Raw genomic sequence first — 26334 nt, 5'->3', positions numbered from 1 at the left:
TACGCAGCCGACCGACGGTGCACTCTCGACGACCAACCTACAATTAACCGAAGATCCAAGACAAACCAGTTACACAGGAATATATTATTTACTTTAATATATACAAAAAATTATTTTCCATCAACAACACAGTGACAACTTTCCTATCATTTCCACTATGCAATATTCTACTAATATGTGTAGTATTTAGTGTATATTAATTAATTCTACTAATAGTCCTACTCTTTTGTCATTGAAAAATCCCAACTTGATGAAAAAATAACCAAAATTATGCAAATAAAAAGTTGTTTTAAAAATATATTATATATTTAGACAATTTTAATATAATAAAAACTTGTTTTCCATCTACAACACAACATCAACATTCCCCCTCATTTCTACTATGCGGTATTCTGCTAATATTACTCTTTTATCGGTGGAGACCGACTTTTTTACATAAAAATGCTATATTCATGAGCATACATTTTACAATATATTTCATACACTTTCCTTATGCAACAATGTATTATATATTTCAACAATTTTACTATAATAAAAACTTATTTTCTATCTACAACACATTATCCACATTCCCTCTCATATGCTCTATATATGTATCTGCTATGCAATATTCTACTACTAGTCCTACTACTTTGTTGTTTTTTCTTATTCTCTTAGTAGACAGAGAAATTCATAGAAATTGCACCTTCAAAAAATAACATCATTAATTTGTAAACGCTTAAATCCAAATTGATTAACAAATAACAAACATTTTTCGAATAAAAAATTGTTTTTCTAATGTAACAATACAAAGTGCTATATTGTACTACAGTTAAGCTTATTGTTACATAAAAATGCTATATTAAAGCTTATTTTCCTTTGACAACATAGTATCTCCTTTCCCACTCACTTCTACTATGCAACATTCTACTACTAGTTCAACTCTTTTGTTGTTTTTTCTTATTCTCTTATAAGAATGGTTGGGATTTAGGACCTGATTGCGATAGGTGCTGCAATGGACTATCTGCTAGCCCCTAGAGCCCAACCTGAGTGTCTGGCCGGATAAGACTGAGACCAGACTGCCAATGCCCAATCAGCAGATTCTCAACACCAGCCAGTAATTTATTGTCAATTACAAAAGCTGGAATGGTGGACTGCGAGAAGTGACAGGCTCAAACTCTTTACAAGTGTGGGCTTGAGCTTATATAAATCAATAAAAAATTATTTTACGTCAACAACACAGTAACAACTTTCCCTCTCGTTTCTACTATGCAATATTCTATTACTAGTCTTACTATTTCGTTGGTTTCTCTTATTCTCATATTGGACAGAGATTGCACAAATTTCATTTTTAGAGTAATAATATGTTTAACAGTCCAACACTTTTTATTGTTACATTGTAAAAAAAAATCTTTTTACTCATACATTGTTCATTATTTGTTAAACAATTTGGATTTAAATATCAATTTAATTTTTTGAATGTGTGATTTTTATGACAGTTTTAGTACAGATTATTAATTAAACAAGTTCCTTGATGAACTAGTACTCTTTGGTGTGCTATAAGTACAGAACATAGGATGCAATATCTCTTAATGAGGGTAGAAAACTTCACGCCCCATCTAATACATCTACATCTACAAATTATTAAGGTATGTTTACATGTGACACATTTGTCCAGAAATAAATTTCGAGTGTCAGATAGAAAATTGCTTTGACTGTTTACATACTGATGGAAATTACTAGAAAATCAAGGATAAGTATACAACAGTTCTCAAAATGCGAAAATTGGAATAAATTTACGATCCATTTACACACAAGATAGATTTGTATGTACACTTGTATTTATTTCATTCTGCAAACATTTGATTTTATTTCTAAAGGTGAAAAGGAAGAAAAAACGTTCTTTATGGGCTCGATAGTGTGTTTTGTGACATGAAAAAGTCAACGCCTACATTAATTAATGTCTGAGCTCAGTACTGAGGATCCGAAGTACAGTAGTCAAGTTCCCGAATTTTTAAAGAATGAAACCTGCTCATCTCGAAAATCTTGCTTGTAAAATTGGCCCCTTATATCAAAGCAAGATAAATTCAGAACGGCTTCCTGCAACTTTGCAATTTTTAACATTTGGTAAGTAGGTACTACTATTAAATAAAAATTGTAATTTCAATTTTTTTTAAACGATTTAAATCACTTTTTTTGTCGCTTATGTTTATGTGACACTTATTGTAATGGCAGAAAAGTAGAAGTTTTGCGACAAGTGTCGAACAAGGTTGAACTTGCAACTAACTGATGTTGTTGGAATAGAAGACCGACACAAATAGCTAGTGGTTGAAATATATATCTCTGACATAAATTCTTCACTGTTGACATTAGCCACGATTTCTGCCTGACATAAATATCATGCAACAACTGTCAGATGTAAACGTACCCTTACTCGAAGTTTGTAGTGCGGCTGACGGTCACAGGTTCATAGAGGGGCGCGGGGAATAAAAACCAAACTGCTTTTTCCCTTTTTCTCTTTTCCGTTCAATTAAATTATTCAAAAGTTTATAAAGAAATTTTTATGTTTGGTTGTCAAAAAGATTATGGTTTAACGATGGAGGCGAAAATGTCATTGGATCAGGCAGGCCACGAGGCGGCGAGGTGCACCACCAGCACGACGAACCGGCGGAGGTTTTAGTTTTAACTCTTCTAGTGTCGTTTTACCATCGGAGGAACGATTGTGGACCTGAAGACGTCCCAGCCGCTGAACATAAATCTCATAAATTTGTTATTTCATAAGAAAAAATGGCCCTCTGCTGTGCAAGTAAGTTGAATTTTCGCCTTTTTACACCCCCTCGGCGGCGGGAGGGCAGCGCTGAGGTTAACCGGTCCGAGTCGCCGGCGTCTCTTGCTTCTCCCTTCAAAAAACGTCCATTTTCTCCATAATTAATCCATTCAAAACCGATTTGACAAGATTTTCCTTTTAAAAGCAAATTAAATCTTTTTTCAATCCTATCAGCACAGTAAGATCCACTGATGGACAAATTTAACGCACCACTATTTATTTAGTTTAAAATTTAATCCATTGTTTTTTATTTATTAGTTACAGGTAATTAGGACGTATCAAAGTCAAACTAAACAACAAATAATACTTTGTTTACTTCCTTTCTTTATTATTGTTCTGATTAATCATTTGGACAAAAAATAGCATTATGCTCTTCCTTTCTGCTACGCTTAATGATCGCTATCAGGTAGTCTTTTTCCTTCGTTGATTTCATTTGATATTATTCATATCGGTTTTCAATGGCTTCAGTCAGGCTTTTGAGTGACAATGTCAGGGTATAACATTGTTAGCGCAAATCTCAGACAATGAAAGACACCACTTCTTGGTCATGATTTGCTTAATGTGTATGGGAGGTGAGCCAATGAAGCGGTTGGCCTTGGTGAAGGTTTGAACTACTAGCGGTACAAAAGCGTTGATGTTGACTGCGATTCCACGTGGCCGAATCCCTTGGCATCAACACCTTGGTTTGACGAGGATGAGCCAAGGATGGCCAATACATAAGTGACCAAAATTCGGCCCAATGTATTGGTTGTCTTTCGTTCAAATTTGCTTTAGTGTATATGCGCCTTGAGAGGGATAATAGCCAGCACGGAGTCGCCAGGAGACTAAGTGCAAATCACTCTATGATAGGAAGGGTTCTTTGGTGCTTTAGAGGAATAGGGCTTCACACTAGAAGGCCAGGGTAGGGTCGACCTAGGTCTAAATACAAGAGAGACGCTTGATTCATCAGACTCAATGAAACCGCAGCATTATGGGAAATGAGATAAGAAATCTTTTCTAAAACAGAAGTCTAAAATGTTTCCATTACATCCAGAACTGTAAAAAGGCTCGATGAAAATAATTTCAGGACTTGGCTCAAGGACCTTTTCGTATCACAGCTCAGAAAATTCACACGGGAACATGTGAATTGGACATTAGACGAGTTCTCAGATAAGGTCTGAGTTGGCCTCAAATCTTCAGAAAACTGAGGTGCCCCATGCTGTATGGTTCAGGTGGCATTCCACGGTGGGTTGGGTATCAGTGTTCTGGAATGGCACTTCCTTGGATACCATCAAATTGGTTGTTGTGCGAGGAAGATCTCTAACTTCACGGAGCTACTTACAAGACATACTACAAAGCATCAATGTTTTTCATACATTCTTTTGTCCACATCAATTGCTCAGGCGATTGCAAAATTAAAAAACAGGCTTTTGGACATTTCAATATATCATAATTATGATTCAAAATATTTTGAATATTTTCCAAAAGGGACCGGGATGCTGTGGTAATATATGGGAAAAATTCCCAATTCATAAATTATTCATTGATAAAATGAACTCTTTTTTAGGAATTTAAGAACTTTTCTATGATTCTATTTTCTAACATCTTGACAAAATGGCAGTACCATGTCCGTATAATTCAGAACATCTCATATGCATCTTCTCAGAGAGAGTTAGGCTTCTGTTTCCACTTTACATATTTTATTAATCCAATTACTTCCATGTTCATCTGACAAATTCTTAAATTTAACTACTTAGGTATGATCAACAATTAAACTAGAATTTCTGAATGGATTCCTCTAGGGCTCGACTAATCAAACCAGCCTAATATTATGAAAAACATCCAAGGAACATGCCCAAACATTTTCACAATTCTATTTTTCATGTCAAATTATAAACCTTGTCTGCTTTGACACATTGGTAAATGCACTCTTTCTTTTTTGTCAATTTAAGTATTTTTCTAAGATGTTACATTGTTACTTTCTTTAGGTGTTTAATGAATTTCCCAAATGGCATCATTATATCAGTTTCATACAAAATATCACCTTTTTCTTCTCTTTCTTTGATTTCAACTTTACATATTTCATTAATCCAACTTGTTATATGTTCATCAGATGTACAGTCTTAATTTTAACTTCTTATTTGGAACCAAGGAATTTCTTGATGGGTCCTCTAGAATGTGATGCATAAAACCCGTCCTGTGTTACAGCAAAAACATTTGATAAACTGATCATAAAATATTCTTAATTCTGATTCATGTATGTTTAATAACCTTGTCTGTAAAGACATATATAAATTAAACATTGGATAAATGTACTTTTTTTAAAAGGAATTTTTAGTACTTTTCTAAGATTATACTTCATTAATTTCTTTAGGTTTTTAATTACATAAATATTAAACAAAACAACAAAATATAGACTCAAATCATTTTCAATTCTGATTCATGGTGAATTATAAACCTTGTAAACATTGCCACATATAATGATAAATGCAAACTTTTAAATATATTTTAAAGTACTTTTATAGAATGCCACTTTGCTACTTTCTTTAAGTTTTTTTTAAACGTCTTTCCAAAATGGAGGTACTATATCATATAAGGACAATTTTTTATTACAAGATTTATCAGAGGTGATGACAATAGTCTTCTAATATAGCAAAATTATTATGTTGAAGGATGATTACTAATTATATCTGATATAATCGCATAGAAAGTTAGCTCTTTGGCAGATAATTTTACCCATTTTATTAATAAAAATGGTAATGAGTGTGAACTGTGTACTTAATTGTGGGTCATGTGTACTTTTTTTTTTTTTTTAATTTGTCAGCTAGTTTACTCTTCTAAATCTTGTTAGGTCATAAACTCACATTAGGGCATCAATTTCAGTTCAGGTCCTCTAGATTTTTCTTGAGATTTCCTATTTCACTATTTAACTTTGAGTCAGTCTAATATATACTTCTTATACTTGAAGCATTATTATCCCTTTCAAAAATTTTTAAGTGCTTCAATTCATTTTGTCATTTACAGTATCAAATGAGGTACCGGAACACCCGGTCGTTTCTCCCGTCTCGGGCTTGATTTTTGAGAAAAGGCTTATTGAGAAGTACGTCACAGAAAATGGTTCGGATCCAATCAACGGCAAGGAACTTACTTTGGAAATGCTCATCGAAGTCAAGAGTAAGATCTTTTTATAACATTTTTATTGTTTTAGTTTGCAATTTAGTTTATATTATTAATTTATACTTACTTAAAATAATAATTGATAATTCTTTAACTCTGTACTTACATCATTATTAATTATTTGATGTGAAATAGCAAAAATATGCCTAAATTTTTAAAACATATAACCAAAAGATATACGTCTTCTAGAATAACAATGTTTTTAAAAGATGTAATATTTTATAGCAACCCCCGTGGTAAAACCAAAACCACCGTCTGCTACCTCAATCCCTGCGATATTGAAAACTCTTCAAGATGAGTGGGATGCTGTAATGCTGCAGAGCTTTACCCAAAGACAACAACTTCAGACGGCGAGACAAGAACTAAGCCACGCTTTGTACCAGCATGATGCTGCGTGCAGAGTTATCGGCAGGTTGTCCAAGGAAGTCACAGCTGCAAGAGAAGCGCTTGCCACGCTAAAACCACAAGCCGGCATGGTCCAACCATCTGCAGCCATACCACAACCTGTATGTTAAATATTTCTAATCATAACATATTTTGTAACTAACTTTTTTTTAATGCATAGGCGCTTGCTGTTGAAGCTGGTGGCATTGCAAACCATCCGACAGAACAGGCTGGTATGTCTGCTGAGGTCATTCAGAAACTGCAGGACAAAGCAACGGTCCTCACACAGGAGAGGAAGAAACGAGGCAGGACAATTCCTGAAGACCTTGTTACTCAGGAGACGATTAGAAACTTTAGGACAGTCGCTTCACATCCGGTTTGTCTTTAACCACTTTTACCCTTAACTTTATCTAACTTTTTTTTTCCATAGGGCCTTCACAGTGCTTCTGTGCCTGGCATTTTATCTCTGGACATTCACCAGGCCGACACCAGCAAAATTCTAACAGGTGGCAATGACAGGAATGCTACAGTATTCAACAAAGACACGGAACAGGTTGTTGCCATTCTGAAAGGTCACACTAAAAAAGTCACACGAGTCATATACCATCCTGAAGAAGTAATTATTTATTTTATTTTTCTAGGAAAATATTTCACTATTCAATTTAATATGTTAATAAAATTATTTCCTCAGGATATTGTGATAACTGCTTCTCCAGATACGACAATAAGAGTTTGGAATGTTCCCACATCACAGCCCTTACAACTTTTGAGGGCCCACGACTCACCTGTGACAGGGCTTTCGCTTCATCCGACAGGAGATTATGTACTCTCGACTTCCGTAGACCAACACTGGGCATTTTCGGACATCCGATCTGGGCGGCTTTTGACAAAGGTGAAAGCATAAAAAAAAATTTTTGTGAATCAATGATTTTTTTTCTTTATCTGTTTTAGGTGACTGAAGGAAGCAATGCAACAGCCTTGACTACTGCACAATTCCATCCGGATGGACTTATTTTCGGTACCGGCACATCGGACTCTCAAGTCAAAATATGGGATTTGAAAGAGCAGTCCAATGTTGCAAATTTTGCTGGTGAGTATTTCTCTTTATTAAAATATCTTATATTCTAGCAATAGTTTTAATCTGATCTAATATGATGGTATTGCCAAATTTTACATTGGTGCTAGATCATCATATCCAACCTTTGAAGTAGTTGTATATATCTTTGCTTTGCTTTTTGTTGTTATCCATGTTTAATAGTTTATCAATAATCTTTCAGGTCACACTGGTCCAATAACAGCGATTTCTTTTTCGGAAAACGGTTATTATCTCGCTACAGCTGCCGAAGATGCTTGTATCAAACTGTGGGACTTGAGGAAACTGAAGAACTTCAAGACGCTCCAGTTGGACGAGGGTTATGAGATCAAGGACTTATCGTTTGACCAGAGTGGAACTTATTTGGCTGTCGCCGGCACCGACATTAGGTATGTTGAAAAAAAAATGGGGGGTTTGAAGTCTGACTATGGCTGTTTTAGTCGTAAATTTGATTTAAAAAATTTGTCTACATTAACGGTATCTTGCCTGAATCCAGACTTTTACACGGCATGCACTACACAATTTGAACACTATCTTCACCGCCAACAAATGCATTTCTAATATTCATATTTATTCTTTGCCAAATGAAGATCTCGAAAACAAATTTATCATTGAGGAAGAGATTTACAAAATATTTATCCTGAATTGTCAGGCCCATATTGCCCCTTTATTGATGTAAGCCCATGAAATATTTATATTTACTGTCTCTTCTGAAGGGACTGCATCCGTTGGAATGACATTTGTGATTATACCTCAAGACTGTTGAATTAAAGGGCTCTGAATTATGATTATGATTATCTCTTGAATTATGATTACGGTGCCATGAAATTTTGTCGGCGATGATCAATTTGGCCAAGCTAGATCAAGATGATAGCTTAATAGTTGTGATCTCTCTGCATCCGAAAGTAGCCTTGGTTGGTTATAAATTGAATTGAATTGAATTTTTTCTATCTTTTGTTTTTTCAGTCCCGGCATTTTCACTTCTTGGTGTTGTAAAAAATGTATTATGTACACTCTTAAAAGTTAGCCAATACTCCAAGCTGCCAAATAAAGTATTTCGTCCAAATCTATCACTGTCTCACATAGAGTAAATAGTGTCTGTGAGGCACTGCGATTATGAGATTATATGCACAATAGTATATTTAGATGGTCACCGAATGGATCTACAATATTACTTTTATTTCCATAACTTTTGACATTTAGACGCAGTAAAACATTTTTCGTTCGCAAAATTTTTTAAATTCACGTTTAAAAAAAATTCATTATTATTTTCAGGGTTTACGTTTGCAAGCAGTGGCAAGAACTGAAACAATTTAATGACCATACTGCCATGGCGACGGGCGTCAGGTTTGGCAGGAATGCTCAGTTCATTGCATCGACGAGCATGGACAGGACACTCAAGTTGTACAGTGTATAAAACCCGAAGGCCCATATTATGTATAAATTATTTTATTGTATTGAAAGAACTGTTTTGCTATTGTTAACAATGATTTACTTTTTATATATAAAGTAAGAATTGTGCGAATGGAAGTTTATAAACATAAGTTCTTGCATGTACTGTTTCGTAGTTTTATTTTATTTTTCTATTTCTAAATATTGTTATTTCTTAAATTTTGTCTTTCTTCGTAAAAATATTCTGTTTTGACATTTCCTACATAACTAGTTCACTAAGAAATTGTATATTTATTAAAAAATTTAAGCAAATTGAAAGTTTAGTGATGTACTGAAATTAAAAGTAATTTTTGTAAACTGTAATTTTATTTTGATGTTTTATTTATGAATTTTCCTCATCAAACATCTTTTTATTTTCAATGTCAATTTATAAAATATAAGTGCAAAACATGTTTGGAAAGGAAGAAAAATTAATAATTAATGTGTGGTAATTAGTGACCGTTAATCGATGATTATTCAGAGATCGTGAGATGCGATCTGGTTAATAATTAATACTATGTCATAAAAATGTATTGTAAAAATTAGTTGCTATTTATTATTCTTAACTTATTTAACTCGATTACCAGTGGAAATAATCAGGTAAGCTTTAATTACATATGTTTAGTAGGACAAAACAAATTTACAAACAGATAAATTAATAAAAATCAGCCTCATTGACTTTGCTGCCCTCATTTTGTTGGTTTTTGATTTGGTCCTGGCTGTTGTACAAATCGGCAACCTGGGAAATTTTGATTAAATAATTAAAAATCTAAAAAAAAGTATTAGTAATAAAAAATACTGAGAAAGTTGTAAAGAAGAAGGGGCATACAACAAATCTGAGTATGATGGAAGTAGTAAAATAAAAGAGTAGTTTTGAATTAACCAAAAGAAAAAAATTAAAACTTTTTTATTAATTAAAAAATTGTTACCTGCTGAGCTGATGTTGCTTCTTCCACAGTTTTATCATCTCTGATCCTTAAAAATCTTGGAAATCTGAGTGAAATGCCCTTTTCCGGATCAACCTGTGTGAGACAAGTGTTAATTTATATTTAAAAAAAATCAATCAAAAATCATCTGCAATGGCCACTGACTTAAATTTGCTTGCCATGCTAGTGGTTCTGGGTTCAAATCCTGCACAGCCCATTACTTTTCAATAGATAAGTAAAGCGGTTTGGAATGGGTAGTTGGACAGACATTTTTAGATTTTTTCTATGAGAATTACTTTTAAATGACACCATCAATACCTCTAGCCATAGAAAAAGTAATAAAGGATTCTGGCAACCAGACCTCGGGAACCACTCACTAAATCCAGCTGATGGCCTATGCAGATGACATAGGCATCATAGTACGCACCCTCCCAGAACTAAAGATCACTTTCCTTGCTTGCCTTAACCATGGGTCTTACCATTTATGAGAATACTAAATACAGCTGGCTCAGTTTAATTCAAAACTTGATAATTCAAATTTATTGATAATATTTGTCCATGTAGTACTTAGTAGTCATAATTGACTATTAATTATTTAAAAAAAAAAAAATTATACTTTTATCTAAGGTCTTGGCTGAGGTGTATCTATTTTTCCACATCTTCATGGACGGGTCAAGACCACTTCATGGACACTACCTCTAAATTGTGGTACATAAACAGTTGAGTTGCCCTTCTAATCGTGGATTCCAGGGAGTATTGATCCTAACTCAAGTCTCGGAAAAACAATAGTAGGAGTGCCCAGAGAGATGTTGAGCTGGAAAGCAATCACTTACTATTGTGCATAAGCTCTTGCTCACCAAAAGCAGTTGATAGTTGGCCCACAAAGAAGCTAAATCATTGAGGAAGGATCATCGCAACCTCAAAATAGGCTGTACATAATTGACACACATACTCTTTTGGGCTAAAGCACGTACATGTCTGACAAGAAAAAGTTGTTCAATGCGTCTCACTTAACTGAAGTGTCTGTCATTCTTTGGCTTCATAAGGGAACGAGTAGGGATGACATCCAATATGAAAATTGTACTTGGGGGCAGCGAACCTTTGGGTCCACTTATATGATTTTGGAAGAATTGGGTACATATAGATTTTTTTTATGGAAATTATTATTTTGTGTTAATGTGTGAATGTACTTATAAGCAAGAATATGTAGTACAAGAGGATCAATGAATATTGATTGCTTTATCACCCTACTTGAATGAATGATATGTTAGGCAATGTGTTAGGGAGTGTGTCTAGGTTAAAAACAGCATTCGTAAGGGGTTGAAATGACTTTTCTGTCAATAGCCTTGTTATAAAAATATAAGAATAAATAAAATTAATTAATTAAAAAATAAATAATTACAATGCCAATTGCTGCTCGGTGAACTGGAGAAAGGGAAAGATCGGCACACTTTATCTCCCAAATTTGTACCGGTTCGAACCAGTGGTCAGGCTCGTGAGAAGAGTCATAGCGATAATATGACTTAGGGCTGTTGATGACATGCTCTTTGAAAAATTCCGAGTGGTTTTTAAGATCCTCGTCTGTAAATCCTGTCCCAATCTAAGATACATTTGATATTTTCATTACTAGTGTAAATTGTAACTTTTTAATACTATTTACTTTGCATATTGACTGATATTCTTCATTTTCTGGGTCATAGCACGCTAGGAGGAATCCGCCGTAAAGCCCAGTCCGTTTTCCCTTTCCAAGGTAACCACCAATCACTACTACATCAAGGCTGTCGCCGATACCGTCCACGTAGTCTTTTTTCAGTTTCAACCAGTTTCTCGACCTCTTGGCTATTTCATAAGTTGCTTCCTCCTCTAACGTTTTGACCATAAGACCCTCACAGTTTCCTGGAAATTATGTATAAATTTCAGTACATGGTTGAGATAAGATTTGATTCAATGTTTTTACCTTTGACAGATTCGTCTAAAAAGTCCTGCACCTCTTCCATCTTATTAGTGTCGAGACTGGTCGCAAATGTAAACTGGCTCTCGACTTCTTGGAAGTTTTCCTTGAGTAACTGCCTCCTTTCAATCAACGGCTTTTTAACAAGTGGCTGGCCATTTAGATAAAGCAGGTCAAACATGAAAACACACACCTGGACTTTAATTTCCGACTCATCTGCATCCTTAGAAAACAATAAATTAATAATAATTTAGTAAAAAGTGAATAAAGAAAAAATAAATTAACTGACTTTTCTCTTTCGTGTAGTGAGTACTTGAAAAGGCCTAATTTTCTTGGTTTCCAAGTCCCAAGCAACGGCTTCTGTATCGAGTATAAACGACTCTACTCCTTCTTTCACAGCAGATTTTAATCTTGAAATAATGTCTGGGTATTTAGACGTGTTGTTTTCTTGGTTACGGCTATAAATCGACACTTTTCCATCATTGTCTAGATGAATCTGATGCATTTATAAAATTGTTACTAGCTGTTTATTTTCCGGAGAGAAATATCAGAGGGATGCCAAATGGCAGATGATGAGTAAATTAAAAAATATTTACTTGTGCCCGTTCACCGTCGTATTTCCATTCACATGTGAACTTCAGCCCCTCGAACCGATGTAAAACCTCCTTGACTCCTTTTGTCGGATGAGCGAGCATGGGTTTCAAAGGAAGCCCAGGCGTCAGTTGGCATTTGTTGGGCAATTCTTTTATGCCTTCCTCCACGATAACCTTGATGATCTTATCATAGTTTGGACATTCACAATACGTTGTCTTCAAAATCAACGCCTCTTTGTCGAGCATGGATTTGAACTTTTCTGGCGACAACCCTTTTGAAGCGTTGAGGATCTTAGGTGGAAATTCTTGCCCAGGGGGTGTCATGACGCACGCAAGAGCCAGGGCCTTTAAAATAAAAAGAAATGAAATTTTTTGTATTTGTCAGTTAAATAATGTAATAATTACTTGTAAAACAGATTGTTCTGCTAATCCAATTCTTAATTTACCAGCTAGAGACCTTATCAAGTATCTAGCCTCAGGACCTTTGCAGGCTACAAACAAACCCTGGATTTTGTCTACTTTTTTCACCTGAGACTGAAAACCAAGTAATTAGTATATTTTGCGATTTAAAAGTAATTTTTAAAAAATTACTGTCGAGCCACTCATATTGGCGATTTCCTTCAGCTTTGTAAAAACGCCCTGGACGGTGAGAGGAGGTGGTGTGAACATCATCCTCTGTGAACATTTGCTCTGTTCAGCTACCAGGCCGAGGTCGCCAAGCTTGGTTGCTTGTGCCTTGATCTGTGCAACACTTCTACCTGTTGTCTGAGCAATAGCCTAATAACAAAAAATAATGACAAAAAGTATTTTATTAATGGTTTTCTGGCTATTCCATTGAAAATTTGCAGGATGAAACTCAATAAGGTGGTTGTTCACCAGTTAATAAAGTGCGAGAAAAGTAGGAGAACTTGTAGCATGCAAACGTTTTTCGATTAATCACAATTTTATCTTGACTCAATTTCAACGGATTAAGCAGCAATCACTGTATTAACAATATAATAATAATCTATCATGATTTTTATCTTGTGACCTAAACCAGGTGCTGATTTTCTAAGGTAATTATGGAATTAAGTACCTTAATAAGACTAGTTTCAGCGATTCCCAACTCCAAGCCCTCATAGGCTGGGGCGAGCTGATTCAAGCATAAGTATACAGAAGGCAGGAGGTCAAAATCGCTCAGGACGATCACAGAACGAAAGTAATTGCTCAGAATCTCAATTATTTTCAACCGCGCTGATATCTCTTCAATTTTCTCCAGCGTCTTTGAGAGGGCAATGTATGGCACTCTAGAATTTATTGTTTAAATATAGTTTTTGAAAAAAATTGTTTTCAGGTGTACAAACTTTGCGCCTTTTTCCCAGCAGGCGTCTTTGATTGGGTCGTATCTCAATTTGCTTGGATTGAAGTCGGTGAAGTTGCTGCATTTCTCACCATTGGTCAATTTACACGGTTCTGCTTTTTTTGGCGTTTCTACAATGTGTGTGTTTATAAATTAAAAATGGAAACAAAAGTATATTTTTACAACGAATATACCTTTTTCTTCAGAAATCTCATCTTTCATTTGAGAAACTTCATTGTTCTCTTGAGAAGTCTCATTCTCTGGAGAAACCTCGTCGTTTTCTTCAGATTTCTGTTTCAGGCAAATTTCAGGAGCCTTGTTTATTACTATTTTAGGTGAAACATTTTTTGTAAAGTTTACAACTGTTTCGTCAGTGCTTTCACTCCTCGAACTATCACTCTTTGTTTTTGAGGACTTCCTACGTTTACTGCTTTTGGTATGTTTTGACTCTGGGCTGCTACAAAAGAATTACAAAAAAAATAAAAATAATAATAATAATAATTAAAAAAAATAGAAATACATTGTACAACATCAGACAATTTATTTTTATATTACAGCTTTTTAATGTTCAATTAAATAAAAAATTAAATTTTACCTTTGTGATGCTTTTTTGGTTTTGCTCTCTGATGTAGGTACTTTGTTGCTGAAAATGTTATTTTTTCATATTAAACTAAATTTACACTTTTCCCTTAAATTAACAAACCTTGAAGTCGAGTCTGATTCCACATCTTTCGGCAACTCAGATGAAACAGTTTCTTTTACACTAAGAAAATATTAATTATATATTAAAAATTAAAATTATAAGAATAACATCGACGGTTTATAACAATACTTTTTATTTGTGGCCTCCTCTTCTTCACTGTCGCTCTCGATTTTTCTCGACCGTTTCCTTTTTACTGCATTAGCTCGAACAGGAGAATCAAGTTCCTTCGATAACTCCTTGTTGTCCCCTCTATGCCACAAGCACAAATTTCTTTTAATGTCTAACTCGGTGTGTGTTAACACAAGTTTACATTGATATTTATAAGATAACAGCCTGAGAGAACTCCGGCACAAAGAGGCGAACATCTTGAATGGACAGATTCATTTAATTATTAATCAAATTTGACATACCCATCGCCATTCTTTACGCTTTCAGGACTTAGAACGGTGCTTTTCAATGGTTTTTGAGTCGTATCAACTTTTTTGAAAAAGGATCTGAAATAATGGCACAAATAAAAAAATAAGCTGTATATACATATGTAATTACAATATATGATTTGTTAAAATTAATACTTGGCCAAATTTTCATTGCACATGAGAGAATTTTGCGACATGAAGCGTTGAATACAAAATTTTCACTACAGGCTTTATGGGATTATACATCATCAATGGATACATGATCCATTCATGAGGAGGTAATATGATCTATTTGTGAGGATTCATCATAAAAATGAAATCTCCAATATTGTTGTTTTGAGATATTATATCATACATGATCCATTCATGAGCATGCATCACAAAAAATGAAATCTCTTACAGACTTTTTGAATTTCTATATTAAACTCGATCCCTTCATGAGGGTGTATCACTAAACAACTGGTTTTTTGAGATTATATATCATACATGATCCATTCATGAGTATGCTCCACTCAAAATGAAATTTCCACTAGTGATTTTTTTGAGATTATATATCATGTACAATCTATTCATGAGAATACATCAGAAATGAGAAATGTCAACTAAGAGTTTTATGAATAATATGTGGCACATCTTCGGGTGATTTCGTAGTGTCAAGATACCAAGTTAATAATACCCTTATTAATAACCAGATGGTGTTGTTTAGACAAATAAAAGATAACTCATAGTTTTTAATAAATAAAACAATCACACATATCTACTGGGTCATTTTAATTTCATAATACCCAATGCCTTCAGGAGGCAGTTCGGCATCAAAGTTGCCCACCTGGGGCAAGGAACAAATTAGGAAACAATTTAGACAAAGAAATAGACAAACTACCAGTGTGTTTGCTACATCATTTTTTTTTTCAAGTGATCCTATGATACAGGCCTAGAAGGATCTGGCTCTTAACTTTGTCGTTTAGTGCCGCTTTATAATATAAATCCTGATGCTCTGTGTATAAGCACAAAATTCATTTATTTCTTTTTATTGGGCCACAAATTTATTAGTACATTAATAGATCCAAGATCGTGAAATTGCGATTGTCAAAAAATCTCTTCAGCGATGGACATCAGGACCATCATGTTCCTGGCTTGAGGTTGGAACAGCTTCACCTCAGTGTGACTATTCTATACAGAAGGAGCGTTGATAAGATTATGGACAAAAAACTATACAAATATGAAAGTCTTCTTGTTGACTGTGTTGAGCGGGAGGATGCACATGGACGGACCTAACTTGTGGAATGTGCATTTTGTCACCCTGGGAAAGATGCATGGTTTTCCTACAAGGAGCAATTCACTCTTGATCCTTAGGACATTAATTCACGTCATTGAGAATGGGGCAGAAGAATATGCTGACAAATTGATCGACTTAACAACAGAATCACACTGAAGATGGCAAAATGCTGAAACATCTCTGACATACCAAGATGATCACTAACGATCAAATGTTGTAAGATTTAGCTTCTTTTTCTTGATGAGTGGCACAATTGTTGATTTGGAGGGGTTACATTAGACCTTTTTTCTAGCACAATTTCAGCATAATATTAAAGCTTTTGGCAGCAGTATAACCAGCGCATGGTCATTTTGGCATTATTATGACAAATAATAATGATTAGTACTAAACGATCCCGGTTTTATTTATTTAGTGTTTTTTGTTACACCACTTCCACCTAACTGTTGCGTATTTTTTTGATATTATTATTATCCAGATTCTGCATATTTGTTCCTGTAACGTCTTTGCATGTCTTTGTCAACAGGACAGACAGTAGATTGTAACAAGCAAAATTATTTCAATTACTTCTGACTTCTAACTAACGTAAAGTAACTTAAGTCTTACAAGAGGGCTTAACTTCCAGGACAAGGGGTAAAACACTTTACAATTTTTGATTTATATATTTCTCAATTAAAAAGCCATGAGCTATGACGTTGACCTCTAGTTTGACAGACATGAAACAGAGGACCTAACCAGTCGACCACTGCAGTCCCCTTGATTTCTAACTATATGTTGATGTTGATTATAAATAATAATTGTCCTGGGTAGTGTGAAGGGGCCATGATGACCGAGTAGTTAGGATGTCTGACTCGTATTTGGCAAGCTAATGTTTCAGAGTTCGAACCCTGGCAGAACCCATGGCTTTTTAATTGTTTATAGAATGAAAAATGTATTGTTAAGTGGTTTGACTCCTCGTCGGTGACCACCAAAGGACTACCAAAGGGTAGTCTTTCTTGTATTACTTTACTTTTAGTTCAATTGCTAAGTCATGAAACATTTTTGTGAGGTGACAAACAGGTGTGTGATTTAATGTGACAAACTTGCTATCATGATTGTCTTGGGACATGTTTTCCCAACGTGTTGATATCCGTCTACTATGAAAATGTCACATACATTGGACAATTTGTTTGCTAGCAAGCCAGTGAGCTGAGGCAATACCACTCTACCCATACTCAGAGATCACCTTATAAAGAGTTCAGATAGCCTGGTAGCTACTGAGATACCTTGTCTGTTTCGCAGGAACCAGCCACGATCAACAGGTGTCACATCGGGTCAAGCGTACGTCGCTGCAATAACGTTTTGGATAATTTAATGGAGCTCATTGATAGACCAACAAGAATAGACCAGGAAACTATTCGAATTTTTCTCAGTGAGAAAAAGCAATATTGTGCTCAAATACAGTGCCTTGAATACTTGGTATTGAAATTTTGATCAAGAAAAGCCAGTGCCTCCACTTCGGCAAATCTATTCTATCCAATAAATACAAAACATAGTTACAACTAAAATTAACTTTAAATATATGTATTTACTTTTGTACGAATCGTTGGTCAACATTAAACTGATCGATGAATGGATGAAACGCGAAAGCAAGAGGGTGTCGACAAAACGGAATCAAAACCGGACCAAAAACATTTTGAATATTTCCACTCTCGAAAATAAATCAAATTTCAATATGTTTACTTACGTTATTGAAGTCTGAGACATTTTTCGTGTAGTTTAAATGTAAACATTAAAAAAAAAACGTAAAAAACGCGGGAAATGTGATAATAACATAACCCTCTTAGGACAAACTCTGTTAGGTTGAAATAAAGTCGTTTCGAGACATATTGGGCAGAAATCGGATCTAAATATATATATTAAATAATAAAATAAAATAATAACTAAATAAAGTTTTTGTATGTTGACATTAATTGCGCATGTCTGTCTAGATTTAGATAGGGGATGCAACTTGCAACTAGCGCTGTTATAAAAAAAAGCATACTATAAAAGTAACCCGGCTTATTTTGTATTGCTTCACTATTGACCATGACAAACTGAAAAGTAAGGTTGTTATGTATTAAGTCCAACTTAGGTTGATTTAATCGTCTCAAGTTTTCAACGGTTTCTAATATAAACACAAGTTTAAGAAAGTACACATACACATAAAAACCATTATACACACGTGTTTTTATATTTATGTCTTGATAAATTAAAATCGATTTTGGACTAGTTGTTCTTTATATTTTGCTAAGGGGATAAAACCGGCAGGGTCATCTCCGCCCCTAACTTTTCCAAGGGATTCTCTTTACCAAACGATATTGATTTGTCCTTTTTCAAACTCCTTTTCTGTCTATCCTCACTCTCTATCTCTCTTTTTATCCCCATCACAGATGAATCTATCTCTTTACCTTTCCTTTACTCTCTTTCTCACTCACTCTCTCTTTCTCTCACTCTCACTCTCTCTTCTTTACATGCATTCGATAGCCATTTCTCTCTCTCTCTCTCTCTCTCTCTCTCTCCTCGTTTTTCTACTCTGCCTGTTTTTCAGCTTTTATCTCTTTACTAGTCTTTCCTCTTCCTATCTTTTCACTCCTAATTTCTCTTCTTTGCTTTTTGTTCTCAATCTCTTTTTTTCAGTATAAATTGTCATTGTCACAGGCACATTTTGATCTGTCTATCCTCGCTCTTTCATTCTCTCTCTTACTCTGTTTATCTGCCTCTGTCTCTATATTAGCCTTTCCTTTTTCTCTTTCTCTCGCAAACGCACATTAATTCATCTATTTTCTCTATTTACCTTTGCTACACTCCCTTTCACTCTTTCTCACTCTCTCTCTCTCTCACTCTCTCTCTCTCTCTCTCTCTCTCTCTCTCTCTCTCTCTCTCTCTCTCTCTCTCTCTCTCTCTCTCTCGCGTGATTAAATAAGATAAATCAATCAATTTCCTTTGAAAAAGCAGAAAAGCGAAAAAGTCTGTGTTTGTTAATTTGTGAGCATTCGGGTCGACCTTTAGTCCTTTGTTGTGTGTTTAGTTGTTCATTATGTGTTCAATGTTGATTTTGCTTGTTTTTGCGATTTCAAAAAAGGTCCTTGCGATATTGTATTTCTTCTAGTAAGAAGGGAAAATAGAATTATTGAGGTTTATTTATCTATGCTTGTTCTTATAGAAACGTCTGTGCAATATTAAACCAATAAATTTCGGGTTTTTATAATTTATATAAGTTTCAGGAGTATTTTGAAAGTGACATTGGATAATAATGTTTTGTCCAGGGGAATTTGTTTTGACGTAAGAAAAAGAATGGTGCTTGGAGTCATTTCTGGTCCGCCTGGTTTCGCATCGCAGTACGAGATGAAAAAAAAGTTGAATTTTCGAATAGGGAGGCTTTTTGGACGGAATGAGTCCTAGGTCTCGAGCCAATTTTGGCGGTTGGGATTAGTTATTTTATAAAAATGAGAAGTTTAGGAAAATTAAAAAAGCGAGATGGAATCGATTTTCTTCGTTCCGAGTGGGAAACTATTCCCTTAAAACATGTGTCGCCCACCGGCCGGCTAAATTATCAAATTGCGCAGACTTTGACGTAATTGTAATTTTTTTAATAGTTTCCTCGTAGAAAGTTTTAAAATTTTAAGTTTAGGCAGAAAAAGTGGTTTGGGCTCGTGGAACGGGTCCGTGTGAAAAATCGTCGAGGCCGTGGACCGACCCGAGTCGGCCTTCTTTTATGATTAGTCAGCCATTAAAGCCGTGCTATCCCTTGTCGGTCGTTGGACGTCGGTTTTTTCTGCCCTTTCGGAAATAGAAAGAATCGAATCGGGACACTAGAGTGATAGGTAGTGCGAATCTAAATCGGGGCTGATCACACGGCCTTTTTGTCCGATGTCTAGTGCTGAAGTGGCGACAAATTCCATTGATCCCCCAGCCAAGAAGCGGAAAATTGCTACAGGGGAGACATCAACTCCGGCGAACTCCGTTTCGAAGGCGAATCCGGTCATGGCGAATAACGGGTCGGCCACAAACCAAGACATCGACGAGGGACTTTACTCGAGGCAGTTGTACGTCCTCGGCCACGATGCGATGCGTCGAATGGCGTCTTCGGACGTGCTCATCTCCGGGCTGGGAGGGCTCGGTGTCGAAGTGGCCAAGAACGTGATCCTCGGCGGGGTCAAATCGGTCACTTTACACGACGACAAGAAGTGCACCCTCGCGGACCTCTCATCCCAGTTTTATTTGACGGAGGCGGACGTCGGGAAGAACAGGGCCGAGGCCTCGTGCCGCCAGTTGGCGGAGCTTAACAATTACGTCCCGACCCGGGCGTACACGGGCCCGTTGACCGAGGACTTCCTCCGGGGCTTCCGGGTCCTCGTCTTGGCCGACGTGGACAAGGACGTGAAGGAGAGGACGGCCGAGCTGGCCCGGACCTCCGGAGTGGCCCTCGTCGCCGCTACCAGTCGCGGGGTCTTCGCCCAGGTTTTCTGCGACTTCGGACCCGAGTTCACCGTCCTGGACACCAACGGCGAGAACCCGGTCTCCGCGATGATCGCCAACATCTCGAGGGACGCCGAGGGGGTGGTCGCCTGCTTGGACGATTCCAGACACGGGTTGGAAGACGGCGACTACGTCACTTTTCACGAGGTCCAGGGGATGAAGGAGCTCAACGAATGCGAGCCGATGAAGATCAAAGTTCTCGGTCCTTATACGTTCAGCATCGGTTGCACAACCGACTTTTCCGAATACCTCAGAGGAGGTATTGTGCAACAGGTCAAAATGCCCAAGAAGGTAGTCTTCAAGCCTATGAAGGAATCTGTCAAAAGTCCTGAATTCGTAATGACTGATTTCGGCAAGTTCGATCACCCGCAACAGCTCCACATCGCTTTCCACGCTTTGGAGATGTTCATAAAACGCAACGGCTTGCCGCCGAAGCCTTGGGATCAGAAGGACGCTTCGGCTTTCCTCGAATTGTGCAAGACACAGACTGACGTTCTTCCAGGCACTGAACTGAACGAAGACTTGATTCGTAAATTTGCCTACACCTGCTCCGGCAGTTTGAACCCGATGAACGCTTTTATTGGAGGTGTCGTCGCCCAAGAAGTCATGAAAGCGTGCAGTGGAAAATTCTCTCCGATATTCCAATGGCTGTATTTTGATGCGATAGAGTGCCTTCCAGAGAAGCTCGCTCCCGAAGACTGTGTACTGAAGGGAAACAGGTATGATGGTCAGGTCGCTGTATTTGGCAACAGTTTCCAAAAAGTGTTAGGTTCTTTGAAATACTTTGTTGTCGGTGCTGGTGCTATTGGGTGTGAACTGCTCAAGAATTTTGCGATGATGGGCGTAGGAGCTGATGGTGGGCAGATAACTGTCACCGACATGGATTTAATAGAAAAATCAAATTTGAACCGACAGTTTCTATTCCGCCCGCATGACGTTCAAAAACCCAAGTCAGGCACTGCGAGCAGAGCCATTAAGAAAATGAACCCTCATATGTGTGTTGTGCCACATGAGAATAGAGTCGGACCCGAAACGGAAAAAGTCTACGATGATGTTTTCTTTGAAAACCTAGACGGTGTTGCCAACGCTTTGGACAATGTGGACGCTAGGATTTATATGGATCGTAGATGTGTATATTACAGAAAGCCTCTTCTCGAATCTGGCACTCTAGGGACAAAAGGAAATACGCAGGTTGTCGTCCCTTTCTTGACAGAATCTTACAGCTCTTCCCAGGATCCGCCAGAGAAGAGTATCCCCATCTGCACTCTCAAAAACTTTCCCAATGCCATAGAACACACCCTCCAATGGGCGAGAGATTCCTTTGAAGGGCTTTTCAAACAATCGGCTGAGAATGCTGCTCTCTATCTTTCCGATCCTACATTTATAGAGAGGACTTTGCGTTTGCAGGGTGTGCAACCGGTCGAAGTGATGGAATCGCTCAAGCAGGCGCTCATCGACGAAAGGCCAGAGGATTTCCGAGACTGCGTCGTCTGGGCTAGAAACCATTGGCAAGAACAGTACTCCAACCAAATTAGACAGCTGCTCTTTAACTTCCCACCGGACCAAGTCACTTCCAGTGGTCAGCCTTTTTGGTCTGGACCGAAACGTTGTCCCAAGCCTCTTGTTTTTGATGTGAACGATCCTTTGCACCTGGACTATGTCTTCGCTGCTGCCAATCTCAAGGCTGAAGTTTACGGTTTGCGCCAAGTCAGAGACAGAGACGCTGTGGCCGAAATGGTTAAGGAAGTCGTCGTGCCTGAGTTCACACCAAAATCTGGTGTGAGGATTGCAATTAACGACGCCCAGCTCACAAATGGAGCGGGCGGTCCCATCGACCAGGACAAGATCGGCCAGCTTCAGGCCGAGTTACCTAGTAGGGAATCTTTCAACGGGATGCAAATCAGGCCTTTGGAATTTGAAAAAGACGACGATAACAACCTTCATATGGATTTTATTGTAGCCGCTTCTAACTTGCGTGCTGCCAATTACGGAATACCCCCTGCTGACCGACACAAGAGCAAGCTCATCGCCGGAAAGATCATACCCGCTATCGCCACTACGACTTCGGTTGTCGCCGGCCTGGTCTGTTTTGAACTGATCAAACTGGCCCAAGGAGAGAAGAAACTGGAAAAATTCAAAAACGGTTTTGTCAATCTCTCTCTTCCGTTCTTCGGCTTCTCTGAACCAATTGCCGCCCCCAAGCAAAAATACTATGATCACGAATGGACACTGTGGGACCGTTTCGAGGTACAAGGAGAGATGACACTCCAAGAGTTTATAGACTACTTCAAGAAAGAACACGGCCTCGAGATCACCATGCTATCACAAGGTGTCTGCATGCTCTACTCATTCTTCATGCCTTCGAGCAAGCTCCAGGACCGCCACAACCTCACCATGTCTGAAGTTGTGAGGAAAGTATCTAAGAGGAAGCTCGAACCCCACGTGAAAGCTCTCGTGTTCGAACTTTGTTGCAACGACAATGATGGAAACGACGTCGAGGTCCCTTACGTTCGGTATACTCTGCCTTAAATTCATCTTCATCAATAAAACTTATATTAATGAAAATTGTGAATAATTAAACAGAAAAGTCACAGGGTCATCCTCACAGTGACAACAGTTTTCCTATTAACTAAAGTTTGCCCTCTAAAATTAGAAAAATACAACAATAAAATTTACATATTTAAAAAAATAAAAAATAAAATTGCTGGTGTCTTAACATTAAAAAAAGTGCTGGTGAGTCTGGCACTTCTGTGATACTTACACCAGGGGACTTCTAAAGTGAATTTAAAAATGGAATTCTTAAGATTATAAGTAACTTGCATTTGTTTTTTGTTTTTGTAATTAGATGAGGCAGCGAGAGTTTTTATATAAATATAAAAAATAATTACATAAAAAATATATAAAAAACTGGGAGTAAAGTCTTTATCTTGTTTAATTTCCAAAGAGTGTATCAAATTTTGGCCTTAACAATTTTTAGTTACATTGTTCTTTATTTTGCATTTACTTTAAATTTTGTTTAGAGTGTGTTAACTAAGTTTTTGATTGTTACAAAAAGCACTTTTCATTGCAATATTTGGCTTTATGATAATTATATACTTAATAATGTATTGATTGATATAAAAAAATAAAAAAAAATAAATAAATAGTATTTTAGAAAAAGCAAAATGTGTTCCTTTTTACAAATATCTATGCCTTTTATGCGCAAATTCTCCAGCAGATAGAAACTTTCTTATTTGACGATTAAGCTGCAAAAGCTTAAAACTCCAACCAATTAACAAGAGTACAACCTGTGATTAAGTCTGTAATAATTATAATATTAAAGTTGAAAACAAATTGATATAATGATGTATTTTTGACTTGTATAGTGTAAATTATTTCCATGGCTAAGAATAGATGTGAAAATAAAAAATAAAATAATCAATAAATTTTATAGTCTACATATCAGTTTTAGAAAAACTATAACAATTAACAAAACATAATAGGTTTCTGTTTAAAGTGTCAGTTGTATCGGCCTCTTTTTTCTCACCAATGATCTAGATCTGGATGAAGAAACTAATTTAATTGTTACTAACGAGCCTTTCAACCTATTTTAGAGTCATCATCAGAGAAAAACAAAAATGCCTACACATTGATATAATTAAGCTTTAACAGATGGTTTCAAATTTCTTTGAAGACCAAGTCCAACATTGCCAAGGACTGTAACGCTTGAAGTATTCAGTGAATTCATAAAATTGTTTTGCCTTAATGATGACCTTAAAAAAAATCGAAAGCTTGGCAGCATTTAATTTGTGTCTTCATCCAGACCATACCAGATTATTGTGAAAATATAGTAGGTATGATGTACTAAAAACTTTTCGATTACCATTATTCCTAGTTTGGCATGAAAAAGTCACATATCTACAAATTATAAGAGAATCGTTCGAGGCTAGATGCAGATGTGGTATTTTGGGTATATAACATACTGCCCCACTTGCGAGCTGTAGTTTAGTTTTGTACACTGATAGGGCCTAGTTCATCATGAAATTTAATTAGGATGTCTGGTTTCAAGGTTGAATTTCTTCTTAAGTTGCACTTTACATCCCAGAGCACTTCTTCCTGGCAAGTCTCCATAGTTTGTTAGTAGATATGTTGGTGTCTTTTCTGCTTACTTGCAGAATCTGCACTGTGTTGGATTATACTAATCTTCTTCAAATCCCGATTCAGTCTGCAGTGTCCTGTTAATAGTAGTAGGATTTGAAGTTTCCTTCTTTCTTTGATGCATTTTGTTGCTTCTTTACTTCCAACATTTGCTAGAAGGCTCTTGAATCATTTATGTCCAATGAGTGAATTCCTCTTTCCTCATTTTCATTTTGTCTTTTTGTCAAAGGTACATGTTGATAAGTTGAATCCTTATGCCACAGAAGCACTCAGGCATTATAGCATCTTGCAAAGACGTCTGCTTTATCATTTCTCTCTACTCCAAGTCTTGGGACCCAGCAGAATTTTAAAATTCAGCACCATTACCTAACGGTGATGGGCTTAGTGCTCTGATGGCTGCCTGTCTATTTGACATGAAAGCTGTTCTTATTTCTGTACTTTTTGTTCAGGTTGAACTGAGTATATGTCTCAATTTGCATGGACTTCAGACTGGAAGATGGTGTACTTTCTCATGGGTTCTGAGATGTTCCAGATGGAACACTCCTGCATTATGTTCTAGAACAGTGTACCAGCAGATGGTGTACTCAATGGAGGAGCCCTTTTGCTTTTTTCCATTCTTTTTTGGAACATGTCTGTCTGAGGGTTGGATGTTCTTTCCACATCCATAACCCTTTCACCAAGAGTCAAATATAAAGAAAAAATATTCTTTTATTTTTTTAAGGTAGAATTTAAATGAAAAAATAAAATTTTCTTCACCGCTTTCACAACTTGTGCTGTATTCAACAAATTTACTTCTTAAAAAGTTTTAAACAAAAAATCTAGCTATTTTTTGGCAAATCATGTTTTCAACAAAATTAATTGTAATAAAACATAGATAAACAGACATAGATCCCTTGAAAATAGCACAAGTTGCTGAAACGTTGAAGAAAAATTAATTTTTACAATTATATTCTGCCTTCAAAAAAGCCTAAACAAACAAATTTTATTATTTAAAAAATAATAAATATATCACATAAGAAAGCAGAACTGTTCCAAAATTTGGAGCAGGTAAAGGTATAATTCAATGAACAAACATAAATTTTGGGGCATGTAGTAAAGAGAATATAGAAAATTAACCAATTTACTGCACAGGAAATATATAAGGAATAAATAATTTTTTTATTTTTAGTTGTTGACTAAAAAACAAAATATACACTAAAACATGCTTTGATTGCTGCATGCAGTCATTAAAATTTCTTCTGTTTTTAAAAATATTTTATTTGATACCAAGTATAGTAAATACACTCGAAGGCCCTTATTTAGTTGTTTATTTCAAACAAAATGTATTTTATTCTTTATATTAATTACAACATACTTATTTTAATGTAAGCCAAATTAAACTAGATCAGAAATTCATTAATTTTTGTCATCAACACTGAGGGTTGATATGACCTCTGCTGTTGTGAACCCTTGTAAAAAATTTTTTGCCGATGTTTGAATGCACAGCTGAATTTGAACCCAGGACCGTCAATACCTTAACCATTGGCGCCACTTCAATAAATCGTTTAATTTGCATTAAAAAATTCTGCAAATGTTAAACTACTCAAAAATATTCTTGAAGCATTCTTATCGATGTGATCTTGAACT

General features: G+C 36.3%; 3 protein-coding genes across 7 annotated transcripts; 2 read left to right on the top strand and 1 right to left on the bottom strand.

The window, feature by feature from the left end:
• Positions 1-2505: 2505 nt before the first annotated feature.
• On the top strand, positions 2506-9155 carry LOC106661603 (pre-mRNA-processing factor 19). Its single transcript, XM_014385118.2, has 9 exons — positions 2506-2785; positions 5810-5959; positions 6188-6468; positions 6528-6722; positions 6777-6962; positions 7038-7238; positions 7298-7436; positions 7624-7828; positions 8715-9155. Exons 1-9 carry the CDS (start codon positions 2767-2769, stop codon positions 8854-8856), a joined length of 1518 nt encoding a protein of 505 aa, XP_014240604.1. The 5' UTR covers positions 2506-2766; the 3' UTR covers positions 8857-9155.
• Positions 9156-9403: 248 nt separating this feature from the next.
• On the bottom strand, positions 9404-18044 carry LOC106661569 (DNA ligase 1). Of its 5 annotated transcripts, none has more exons than XM_014385076.2 (17): positions 17798-18044; positions 14793-14876; positions 14512-14631; positions 14383-14442; positions 14275-14322; positions 13874-14136; positions 13684-13810; positions 13416-13626; positions 12932-13117; positions 12746-12874; positions 12344-12685; positions 12037-12243; positions 11754-11970; positions 11457-11692; positions 11199-11396; positions 9800-9892; positions 9404-9609 (listed from the first exon to the last, which is right to left on the bottom strand). In XM_014385076.2, exons 1-17 carry the CDS (start codon positions 17815-17817, stop codon positions 9526-9528), a joined length of 2625 nt encoding a protein of 874 aa, XP_014240562.1. In that variant the 5' UTR covers positions 17818-18044; the 3' UTR covers positions 9404-9525. The 5 variants fall into 5 exon arrangements, with proteins under 5 accessions (XP_014240562.1, XP_014240559.1, XP_014240558.1 ...); XM_014385073.2 differs by lacking the exon at positions 17798-18044 and adding an exon at positions 14955-15520 and having other exon boundaries at positions 13874-14133; XM_014385072.2 differs by lacking the exon at positions 17798-18044 and adding an exon at positions 14955-15515.
• Positions 18045-19637: 1593 nt separating this feature from the next.
• LOC106661503 (ubiquitin-like modifier-activating enzyme 1) lies at positions 19638-23136 on the top strand. Its single transcript, XM_014384959.2, has one exon. The coding sequence runs from the start codon at positions 19963-19965 to the stop codon at positions 23098-23100; it is 3138 nt and encodes a 1045-aa protein (XP_014240445.1). The 5' UTR covers positions 19638-19962; the 3' UTR covers positions 23101-23136.
• Positions 23137-26334: the final 3198 nt, after the last annotated feature.

This window comes from Cimex lectularius, unplaced genomic scaffold (assembly GCF_000648675.2).
Source record: "Cimex lectularius strain Harlan isolate CLEC.00 unplaced genomic scaffold, Clec_2.1 scaffold68, whole genome shotgun sequence".
Lineage (NCBI taxonomy): Eukaryota > Metazoa > Arthropoda > Insecta > Hemiptera > Cimicidae > Cimex > Cimex lectularius.
The sequence above is the reverse complement of the archived record's forward strand: the minus strand, read 5'-3'. Positions and strand labels throughout refer to the sequence as shown.